This window comes from Urtica dioica, chromosome 10 (genome assembly GCF_054948205.1).
Source record: "Urtica dioica subsp. dioica isolate 48M chromosome 10, U.dioica_male_clone48M_v1_H2, whole genome shotgun sequence".
Lineage (NCBI taxonomy): Eukaryota > Viridiplantae > Streptophyta > Magnoliopsida > Rosales > Urticaceae > Urtica > Urtica dioica.
Window position 1 is genome coordinate 24,393,921 of NC_142765.1, and position 12,420 is coordinate 24,406,340.

The 12,420-nt window shown below is 40.2% G+C and overlaps 1 protein-coding gene across 1 annotated transcript; it reads right to left on the minus strand.

The window, feature by feature from the left end:
* Nucleotides 1-1,212: 1,212 nt before the first annotated feature.
* On the minus strand, nt 1,213-11,467 carry LOC149384333 (actin binding protein). Its single transcript, XM_089629598.1, has 17 exons — nt 10,816-11,467; nt 9,601-10,304; nt 9,276-9,497; nt 6,867-9,193; nt 6,606-6,735; nt 6,308-6,379; nt 5,824-5,922; nt 5,593-5,634; nt 4,790-4,870; nt 4,636-4,686; nt 4,421-4,502; nt 3,383-3,477; nt 2,980-3,051; nt 2,756-2,872; nt 2,496-2,564; nt 2,350-2,416; nt 1,213-2,164 (listed from the first exon to the last, which is right to left on the minus strand). The coding sequence occupies exons 1-17, from the start codon at nt 10,886-10,888 to the stop codon at nt 2,013-2,015; spliced, it is 4,455 nt and encodes a 1,484-aa protein (XP_089485724.1). The 5' UTR covers nt 10,889-11,467; the 3' UTR covers nt 1,213-2,012.
* Nucleotides 11,468-12,420: the final 953 nt, after the last annotated feature.

The following is a 12,420-nucleotide window of genomic DNA, read 5'->3' on the forward strand; positions in this document are numbered from 1 at the left end:
AAAGGGAAATAATAGAGGAGCCGAGGATGGAAATTGGGCCCTGATCTTGGGCCGATACTTGGCAGGGCTTTGGTGTCTCATAAACGACCAGTCGTATAAAATTTCCTAAATACCTCATGAAGTAAATATGCGGACAAAAATACCTTGAGATTAATTTTTTTTTTTTTAACCTATTACGTTAATCTTAAGAAATAAAAAATAATCTTGAAGTGAGTACGAGATGTGACGTGGCAATGGTTGCTCTACACTACGTCCGATGAGTGAGCTCTACTTGGATGGTTAATAACTCAGACTTGTACAAGAATTTAGCATATATTTAGCTAGCTTTTTCACCTCAGTCCCCTTTTAACTTTTTTCATAAAAGAAAAGAGATATATGAGATGTTTTTGTTTTTTATTCGCTTCGATCTTGGAAGCACAATGGAGTGTAGATATCCTTGTCGATATTTTTATATGAGATCTTAGGATAAAGCTCGAAAACTTGTAGTGCTTCAACATCTATGAGTTTTAGGTCGTGTGACAAGATGTCTCGACCTGACCTCCTGACCTAATCGAAACGCTAACCTTACTCAAATCGAGCTTATCGTTCCAAATATAGTCTAATTTATCATACTAGGTTATGCAAAGGTGACATGATGTTGCATAGCACTATTTTATTATGCATATAATTACAGTTCTGATGTTGCACACATAGTAAATATCGATATGTTTTTATACCATAAATAGCTTTCATAATCTTTTCTAAATCCTTATAAGAAATTACGGCATATATGTAAATATGATATTTTATTAATTACTTTATTCTATCCGCTGATAAGACCAAAAAAAAAAAAAAATGTACCTTCTCCTAAGCTTATTTTCTTTTTCTTATTACTCACACCTCTCAGCGACAAGTCGAAAAGCTTATTTTCTTTTTCTTCTTACTCTCAGTTCTCCGCGACTAATGAAGAACGTTCTTGGATTAGGTGAAAAAACTCGTGACTTTCGAGTTTCTACAAATACGACTCGTGCGCGATCACTTGATCCGACCTTGAGTCGAACCATCCGAAGTCTTCAACGTCGTCCAATTTTTAGCGAAAAAAATAATAAAAATACGATATTGCAAACTTGGTTTTGGAACAAGATTGACGTAGAGAATCATCCTTAAAAATAAAAATTAACCAAAAAAAAAAAACATAAGCAAGTAGTGAAGATACAGTCTACAATTGACATCTCATCAGAAGTGATCAATTTTTATTAGTTTTTGTTTTCACATGGGAACAATAAATCATAACGAAACAAGCAGTTTTCTTGCTCACAAATCTATAATCGGATCAGTTATATTTTTACAATTGAAACCCATCTTCTTTCTTCTTCTTCATTCCCCCCCCCTCTAATTTCTACTCCTAAACTGATAAACCTATACATAAACATATCTAACTATCTTGACGGGTCTCCTAGAAAAAAATTCCAAACAAATGAGGAAACAGAGCCAGCTAAATTATATGTTACACAAAAATGAATCAAGATTCTAAGTTAAGCTAAGCTAAGCTAACTTGTTAGAAATTTGTACACAGGAGCAGAAAATGATAGCTTTACAATCTCCCCACAGACTATCTTCTGAAGCTGTAAAAGCTCTTTTACGTGTCAGAGGACCCAAGGAAAAACTAGGCCAAGCCCATGATCACGGAACCTCCTTTAAAGCAGCTCGATCGGAAACGATATTAACAACTTGATTGTCTTCCAAGTATGGTCAGTCAATAGATATCTAATGAGCGAAGTTGATCTTATTCTCCGTCCGATTTTCAAGGTCTTCTAGGCTTTTGCCTATTTACCCATTTTTCCAGCTCAAACCCGTCTCCGAGGGCTCGTTGTACCTTTGCACCAAAGGCGTGAGAGGGACGATATGAAGATGCTTATTTTCCCGTTCAATGGTCCTCTTTTCCCAAGAGCTCGGACAAAGATGGAGGGCCGGTGAGAGCTCGGTTCCGCGAGCGACGGGCATGATATCGAATTTTTTTTTTTTATCACCGCCTATTTCGCAACTTTTTTCGTGAGGCTAACGCCTTTTGCCTTCTCCATTTCGGCCTCCTTTTCTGCTTTCTTCTTCTCCAACTCTGCTTGTTTGCAATTCTCGTCGTGCGCTTTACGAAATAATCTTATAAAGTTTAAGAGAGTCAACGTCACTGCACAGAACCCAATCAAGAGAGGAAAAGAATTTGAACATGAGAAAAAAGCACGAACTAAAAGAGAATTTATCCGCAACCAATTGCTACTTTAAGCAGAGCAGTGAGTTAGATTCGGAAGGAAATAACTTGACAATAAAAATGTATTTATCAATGAAAAAAAAAATCAAGAGAAGACAGCTAACCTTGTTCAAACGGGCATCGTGCAGGGTCTTCCCCAAAATACAGCGCTAGAGCGTCTGCGTTTCTACCCTGTTTATTAAACAGTATCAGAGACCGATGTTTTATAAATTAAAAACTAAATAAATAAAATATATTACTAGTAACTTACCACTACAGAGTACAGGTTTGTCACAGATGCCACCTCGTTCTCCGCAACATCAATAAAGTCTTTCAATGTCTAAAATTTTAAAAATAAAAAATAAAGCATTTATATATTAGTGAAAAATCTTTAGGTTGACGGCCCAGCATTAACAAGCAAGAATCAGTGAAGCAAGCAAGTAAGAAGACAACTGTGTTTTTCGTTACCTCAAAACAAAAATTTAGAAAGCACTTGATGAATCAATATCACATAATGAAATAAACATTTACCTTACGGAAAACATCGGATATGGGACCATCGTTTTCCGAAGCAGCAAGCTCCTGCTTGACCTTTTCTAGTCCCTTAATAATGGCTTGCATTTCTTCCGCTAACGACTTCAATTGTATCTGAGTTTGAAAGGAGGAAAGAATAGACACATTGCATGTAAATGTGATGATACATACAACCACCACAACGAAAACCAGTAACAAGCAAAATAATAAATGCTATTAACCTTTGTTGCGGCTTCCAGGTTAACAAGGTCACGGTGAAAATCAAGAAGCCCCGGTGACCTGGCAGCAAGACCCTAAGGGCACATGAAAACCAAATCATCAGATTAAAACCCATAGGCATAATAAATAAATTCAGTATTTTGTTGAAGTATAGATAAAAGAATGTGTTTTTTTAAACATGACATAGGATGATGCAACTCGACAGGCTTGACCTTGTTCATGGTTTTATCGAAGGTATTTGGACCATAACCCAACTGGCCATTAATGTTATAGATGAATCGGGTCCCAGATAACATTTATTTGTATCAAGGGGGACAAGTATTTATCAACAATTTAATAAGCATACCTTACCAAGCTAATGCATGAAGACAGATATGAATAAATTAACATTTCAATAAAGCGTACCTTGCAAAGATAATGCATGAGTGTCATCTTATTGTTGGCAGCACGTGTATCGCTAAGCTTCAGCAAACTGTCTAATTTAAACCCAATTGCTGCTCCTGCAAGTTTCATCGAAATATAAGCTCAAGTTCCCAAGAAAGACCAGACCCTACATGGAAATTTATCCCTAGTCTTCATAATGTTGAAACAGTAAATTTGCAATATCCATCTTCTACTACATCAACATGATACATATCTAGTACCTGGGGTTATTGATTAAGAAAATTTGGGGGGTTTTAATTACGAAATTAGAGTTTTAAGTTGTGCAATTAGGGTTTTTTTTTTTAAGGCAGTTTTGCTGTTTTTAAGGCAGTTGTGCAATTAGGGTTTTAAATTCTGCCTTTTTATCATTCCTAATTAATTAGGGTTTTATTTATGTAACTAGGTTTATGGTTTTGGGCCCGGCCCATTAGGTTGTAAACCTAAGTCTATTTAAGAGACCTGAAGTTAATAAAAAACGCAGCCAATAATAAATCACCAAAAGTTTAGTCTCACTCAAAAAGGGGAGGCTAAGCTCGGTGAAAGATTGGCAAAGTTCCCTATTCGAGATCCAATCCCGGGCCATATCACAACAGTACTGTCTTGTTGAACTCCGCTAATTAGATCGTCTAAGACAGAGGCACATCTTCCTATGTATTTATTGTGTCTCCTAATCAAGAATTATTAATATCAATTAAAATCGTAGCAGTATTGCACATATACATGAATTATCTCTCTTCTTCTTTCTTTTTTTCGTATAGTTGTACTGAACAAATTTCAAGAAGACGAGAAAAAATGCTCTATGGAAGAACATTAGCTGTAATTGAATCTTGTTTCCATACCGTCTTTTAATGTCTTAAAACCTCTAGTTAATATCCGTCTAAAAAAGATAAAGAACCTCTAGTTAATCTAATTTTTCATTTAAAAGTTTCATTGAACAAATCGTTAGGTTTTATGTTTGAGATACACAACAAGCACATCGATAAACTGAGTCTTCAGTATTACTTGAAGGAAAACTCTTACCTCTTGCAGTTCCTTGATTCAATGTATTGCCCAGGAATAAAATTTTCTTCATAATCTCCTTCAGCTTGAAAGAATTACGAACCTGTAAAGCAGCACAAAACCACCTTAAAGTCAAACACTGACACACTGGATCTGCATGAAAAAATAAACGCACCAAAGGACTAAATATATGGATAAACAGCTCGGAAATTGGAAGAATGCACCCAGTAGCATACCTCCTCGCATGCCGAGTTCACTGTGTTCAAACTCTTTTTGAACTCTGAATTCTATAACAAGCAGCGACAATTTATTCAACAAAGGCTAAAAGTATTTATGGAAAATTTTCAACATTATAGCAGAAACAATATATGAGAAACTATACCACCACACCTGAGTATTGAACTGAATCTTGAAAGAAAACACTCTCAATTTTGACTCTACCCGGGGGACTTTCATCAATTCCAAGAAATACTGAAAAACATAAAAATCACAGTTTGACAGAGAGTTAGTGTAGTTGTATGAACCTCCACCCACGCTAAATAGGTGGCTTTGAGTAAGAAATTAGACCATTATAAAAAAAAAAAAAAGACCATAAAAATACAATGCTTAGCCTTAGCCATGGTTCACTTTTTTTCTTCTTTAAAAAAGAACAAAAAAAAAGTATAAATGAGGATCGTAAAGATTTTCTTAAAGATAACGCTTTACGACTCCGGATTGGATTTCAAATCCTAACAATTTGGACAATTATTTTTTAGTTTTACAATTAAATTTTCAGTTTGTAAGGTTCATAAGTGAAAGAGAACTGAGTTTATTGCTTAGCAGACTCAAGCATTAATCCCCTTAATGTGTCAAACAGAAGTTTGTCGCAGTCCATATATCTTTACCACCACTGATTTTGAAAATCTTTCCGTGGTTTTAGTCATCATTTAATGGCAGTCACAGTCAAATGAACTATATGTAATGAATATTGTTTTTCATGTTTGGTGACTAACGGAAACGATAACACATGCCACATGGTTCCACGTAGAATCCTTCCATGTGTATATTATGTAAAATGTTAAGATGATTCTTATAAATTGGAGCTCAATGGCCATTCATGAACAAAACAAAAATGTATTTGCACCCAGGCTTGTTGGTTTGGAGCTGAAATGCCATTATTTCATAAATACATTATAGGACAAGCAAAAGCTCACCTGTTCACACTTTCCCAGGGACTCCTTGTCACCAGTGTAGCCCTAAACGATATTAAAAGGAATCAAAACCAAGAAACTTAAGCAATGAACAACATTAACAATAAACTCAAGGATGAAGAACTATTGCATATTCTACATACCCACTACAGTAAATAAATTATTTTGTATGCAAAGAGATTCAAAGTATATAATCAAAAGTCGAAATAATATAACATTATTTACTGGCTTCACCTTGAGAAGCTCCATCTCTTCTTTAGTGGGACAAAATTTTATTAGATTATCCACCTGATCAACATCTAATACAGACTCATCCAATGCTAGAACCGCAGCCTGAAAAATGCATACCGATAGCGGTTAGCTAAGTTACGAGTAATGTTGGCAAAACCCATATATCCATCTAACACAACACGCAATAGAAGTCATCGACAAGGATCTAAACAGATATGGATTCAGGTAACATTTGCACTGTCTGTCATATAATCTGGCTGTATCACAACATTATACAAGGTGCTGATGATCTCTCCAGTCAATAATGATAAACAAGTGTCCCGCCATTTATGGTAAGAAAATCCACCAGTGGACGGCAAAGATATAAACAATAAATCAGACCGTCAATAAGGAATTCCCCATTAAAGTACTTGTATCCCACCAAGATACAAAACTATGTGTTCTTTTTTAGATTACACAAGTAAGACTTCAAGCATAGTAGGCTTACCATCATGTCAGGAAGTGGCATCTTCACTTTTGTAAGCATTATTTCAGTGTTGTTTGCCCTCCTGAGGTCAATCTAAAACATGTAGCGTTGCAAGTAAGATAAGGATTGCATATATTGGATTAAATTGAAATATGATAACAACAGAAGCATTTGCGACAGGTATATACTAAATATAAATCAATGCTGAGGGGGAAGGCTATTATTTACATGTAGGTAACAAGCTTATGAGCCAAAAGCATATCATTTCAATTGGTAAAGCATGGGATTTATGAATTCTTTAGACACGTGATTTATTTACCAAGTTGACTTTATCAGCTTTGGCTCCCATTGACTTCCGCCGCCCTCCAGCTTTGCTTCCTGAATCCGCCGGTTTTGGGACTATGGCAGAGAAAAGAGACTCAATCTCTGACACATCAAACTCCGGTGCACTGGTCATAAAAAAAATTAGTAATAAACTAGAAAGTTAGAAGGGCATGAAAATGAATCAAAAAACCAAAGGCAGAAATCAATATCATGAAAGTAGAGAAACAACCATAAATAGAGAAAGGAGGTGAAATACCTCTGAGGGTCCCCATATCTTTGCAATTCTTCCCACAGGCTTCCTTGCAATGCCCTAGTGACCTTGCTCCAATGCAACGGCTTCAGGGAAGATCTTCGGGTTACAGCAGCAGCAGCACCCATTCCCGGAGGGCGCGAAAGCCCACGCCCCCTCCCTAAAGATGGCGGGGGTGGGCCGAGAGGGGGAGCTACTCCTCTTGCGCCCCCAGGAGGAGGCGGAGGAGGTGCACCACCGCCGGGAGGTCTCGGCGGAGGAGGAGCCGGAGGTCCAGGTGCCCGACCTCCTGGCGGGGGAGGTGGAGGAGGCGCTCCCCCGCGTAACGGGGGAGGCGGGGGAGGTGGAGCCCCCCCACCGGGCGGAGGTGGTGGCGGCGGTGGACCTCCACGCATAGGGGGCGGCGGTGGTGGTGGTGCACCCCCGCGCATCGGAGGCGGCGGTGGCGGTGGTGCCCCTCCGCGCATCGGAGGAGGCGGCGGTGGCGGTGGTGCCCCACCGCGCATCGGAGGAGGCGGCGGCGGTGGAACACCTAGCATCGGAGGTGGCGGCGGTGGTGGTGGTGGGGCTCCTCCACGCATTGGTGGAGGTGGCGGCGGGGGTGGGCCGCCACTTGATGGAGGCGGTGGCGGTGGAGGTGGAGGTGGAGCTCCTCGCGAAGGTGGTGGTGGTGGTGGAGGTGGAGGTGGAGCTCCACGTGAAGGAAGAAAAGGAGGTGGTGGTGGCGGCGGTGGAACACTACCCATCGATAATGGAAGTGGTGGGGGAAGAGGGATGTTTGATATGCCAACTCCAGAAAATCTCGCATTTTGAGAGAAAGGTGGAGGCGGGGGAGGAGGAGGTGGTTGAGACTTTGGTGTGCTAACGAGTGCGGATACTGACATCCAAGACGTCGAAGATGGTGAAGGAGATAACAAAGTTCCGCTATTTTGCCTACTCGGTGTTGAAAAGGGAGGAGGGGGAGGAGGAGGAGGTGGTTGTGATGCTGATGACATAAAAGGTGGCGGTGGTGGTGGAGGTGGTGGTGGTGGAGAGGGCTTTACAAAGACTGCATTACTACTACTACTAAAAAAAGGCGGCGGTGGTGGTGGAGGAGGTGGTGGGGGTGGTCCACCTATCTGTAATGATATGGGAGAAACCTGAGCGGGATGCGCCGAATAGCTGTTAGAAAAAGGAGGCGGTGGCGGGGGTGGCGGGGGCGGCGGAGGCGGAGGCGGTGGCGGTGGTGGAGCCAGGGCTTTTGGTGGTGAAGGCGGCAGTTTGGGTGAAGAGATCCCCGTCTGCCGTAGGGAAACGCGCCCAGTCGTGGAGACTGGAGATGAGGTTGTCTCTTCGTCTTCAACATCAACTTCGGGAGACTTGATTTTCGAATGCTGAGAAGAGGTGATCTTCTCTTTCACGGTTTCTAAAGACTTTGACCCAGTATTGGAAGCCACCGAAGAAGGCTTAGATTTTGTACTGCCGTTGGAATCCTTGGGAGTGGCAGGGCCGCCAAAAGCAGGGGGTGCACTGTTATATCTTGATGGTGGATGTGATATATAAGGGATTGCATTCTGTGGATACGTTACATGCATCGAAGAGCCTTTGCTGGCCGGTATCCACCTAGACACCACCGGCTTTGTCGTTTTGCCCTGAGAATCTTGCTGCTTGGTCTTGGACTTTACTGTACTTGTATCTGATTTTGAGTTCGATGTTGGCTGCTTCTTCGTAGCAGACTGTGGTTTATCAGATTTCTGCTTACTGGTATCAACACCAGGTTTTGGTTGGGAAACCTTGGATTCTAGCTTCCTCTCGGCAGAAGAGTCTTCTTCATCTTCGACATTATCTTCCATCTCTTCCAATTTTCCAAGAACATCTCCCATCACTTCCTTAGTCACGGCATGGTCAATCACTTTTTCACCAGCCGGCGTGGCATTTGTTCTGATATCACCCTCGTCCACAGCGATGTCTTTTACGGTGTTAGAATCAGATTCCACCTTTTCATCCAGCTTGTACTTCACATCATCCACAGCAATGTCTTTGACAGCGTCAACATTAGAATCCACTTTTTTATCTCTTTTGTCGTCCCCTTCATCAGTTGGGCAGTCTTCGAACGCGTGAGGTTCAAAATCCTCCTTCCACACCTCTTTACGAACTGCATCTTCCAGAGTTCTGTTGCGAGCCCTCGGGGTATAAAAGTCTCCCTTCCCTTCATGCCCGTCCGTCGCACTGCTGAAAATCTCCTCGACTTCAAAAAATTCTTCCGGAGAAGCGCCATCCGGATCGTGTCCATCTTCAGATGCCTCCACTGCGGTGATATCAGGGACAACGGCGTCAGCATCCAAAAAAAGTACCTGATACAGATATGAGTATATTGTATTCAACCCCAAGCACTTTCAGAAAAAAAGACAAGCAGCAGAAATATGAAAAACCTACCTCCGCTTTAAAGTCCTTCGAGAATTGCTCTTTAGCTTCCCACAAAACGTCAACGTCATCACGATTGAGTATCAATATGTTTGATCTCACGAACGCTGTATGGAACATGACTCTGAAGATCATCTCCTCGCGTACAAGATCTTCTTCCAAGTGAATGCACTCAAGCACAACATCCCCTTGAATACGGCAATGAATGTCGATTTTCACCAGTATACACTCCGCCTGCAAGTTTAAATTATATTAAAAAAGGATTCACGCTAATGTTTTATAGGTTGATAAAATGTATCAGCCAGAATAGAATAGACTCAGCTTTCCGATTTTGTACCTGCCCATAATGGCGAATATGTTTTTTGGCCTTTGTGGTTGAAAACAGAAGCTTAGAGCTTCTGTTGGTTGGTGTCGCAGGGTCTTGACCGTACACCCGAATAACGGGTCGGCAGCCTTTTCCCCCATCAGAAAGCGGGACGAATCTAAGTATCAAACAATCTAAGAACAAAGGAGTGTCGGACGGAGGCCATTCGGTGCCCAAATTTCTTCGAGAGATGTACTGAAGATATCTCAGCTGCGAAGGCTGTGGATTCAAAGGAGACAGCAAATGAAGAAGCTCTCTCGGAGCCTGCTTGTAAACCATTTCGAGAGTCTTTTGTTCCCCGCTGTACTGCTTTCGGTACAAGAGAAGACCCGCGAGCATGAAGGCGAGTACAGGCCAGCCACCGCGTTCGCAGTGCATCAGAAGCACGTTTTGCTGCCCTTCAAGGGACAGCCAACTCTCACTCGATCGGAGAAAATGGTGGATCATCTCCAGCGGCAGAAGCGGACACCCCTCGTACTGTCGAGGGTAATCCATAACTGTCATGTCATACTGAGAAAGTACGTCCGATATTTGGCTCCGTCTCACACCTTCTCTAAAGTTGAAAACCATAAAAGAAGCGTCGGGAAAGTAGTCCTGTAGCTGCGGAACAATGCCGCCCAAGTACACTTTGTACTCATCTTCTTCTAACACGTCCGTTGAGAAGCAACAATCAAACACTGCATAACAACAGAGATAGGAATTCCCAACAAAAGTCACAATTTTAAACACTGAGATCATTGACCGATGAATTTTCTGAAACGGCATGGATGAAAACCTCCGAAACCAGAAGAATGAAGGTTCGTTGATAAAAGCTAATACAATGAAAATCAAATAAGTTCATATTTTATTCACTAATTTCCGTTTCCTAAACCACTCTCAGCTAAGCTCACGACGACTCTCTTATCTCAAACTAGAGATAACACGCGTTTCTTTTATTCAATCAAATAGAAGCACGCACAAAAGGTGACTATATCAATCAGCTGACCCACCGAATTCCAATGGCAATCCAAAAACCGTATTTTCAATCCACTCTTCTACTTGCATTGTCCTAAACAAGCGCAAAATGTCTAAAAGACATATAATTGAGTTTAAAAATAGAAGTCAAAAAATTCAGAAACAACGATTTCCTCAGCTTGAAGAAGCAAAAAAAACTTGAAACTGCAGTTCATAAAATAAGAATTCACGTACCGTAAACTCTCTCAGAGATTTCGAGAAGCCGATCTGGTGGCTTCCGATAAAAGAACCGTCTGAACAGCGCCATCGGATGGCGCTGTTTCTACGCCGATCGGATCCAAACCGAACAACCAACGGACTCCAAATTCCCGACCCGAATTCGATCCCACCAAACCCTAGATCCTCTGATCGTCCCCAAAAATAAAAATCAAAAGCTCGATTGGTCCTACTCTCCCTTTCCACAAAGGGATTCCAAAAACGAACACAATTGGGGTTTCTGCGGGGAACAGAGATCGAAATTGAGCTCCAAAATGGATGAAGACTCCGCGAGAAATGGAAGCTCGTAATGCGGGATTGGGATTTTGGGGATTTCAGTCAGAACATTTAGAATTTCCTTATTAAATAAATATTCTTTAATTTTTGCTAATGTGTGTGTGTTTGTACGCGCCACGCGCGTGTGAAATCGAGAGAGGAAAATGAAGGAAAGAAGCGAAAGTGGAGTGAGGAAATGAAGAAGAAGACGATGAAGCACAAATTTGCTTTTGTTTCTCTCTCTATTCTCTTCTCTTCGCTTCTCTGTATTTGCTTTTGTTTCTCGCTACCTCTCTCTCTCTCTCTCTGCAACTTCTGACAAAGCTCCCAACAAAATAAGAAATAGAAAAATAGAAGTGTTTAGGCAAATTTTGAGTTGGCTTGCTCGTATCTACGTGGGTTGACACGTGGCAATCATGACATGCCTTTAATTTAAATTTTTTAAGTCCAGGATTACTATTTTATTTATCTTAGACCTTTGTATTTATTTTACAATAATCATTAATTGCACTCTAAGATATGAACCGAAAAAATCAAACCCAAGCATAAAAGATCGATAATTTGGATAAATTATTAAAAACTGACCCATCCGGAACTAATCTATAGTTGTTTTGATTTTTAATTGCAAGTGTCAATCCCGAACAAAATCGAACTGAACTGGACCCTTATATGATTCAATCGAATTAAATTTTATATTTTCTAAATATTGCTTCTCCACTATTTTCTTTTTCTATTTCTTTCTGAAAACTCGACCACAGTAGTTGGCATTGTCCTACATTCAACACGTCGTTCAATTTTTTTAGTCTCTAGTTTTAATCTTGCTGTGTATTTCTCTCTCTCTCTTTCTATTTTCTTTTCCACTGCACGCATGAAGAAATACAAGTCAAATATATATATATATATATATATATATATATATATATATATATATATATCATGGTGTACATAAAAAAGAATTAAATCAATAGATCAATAACTCACCCTCATTTTAATAAATAGTTAAAAAATTTATTTTATTAAAAAAAATAATCCACTAGACCGAAATAAATTAATTAACTAATTAGATTAATTTAATTTACTTCGGAAAATAGTCTTTTAAGCCAAAGTAAATTAATTAACCTGATTAGGTTAATTAATTTATTTCGGTTTGATAAGCTATTTTTTTAATAAAATGAAACTTAAGCTCAAGCTTAGATTGTCTGAGAAACTTAGTCTGTGTATTGTGCATTGCCTTAGACTCATGCTCATATTGTCTAAGTCTTTCACCTTTCTCTCGAAGACATTTAGGGCGGTAAGATTGATTTCCAA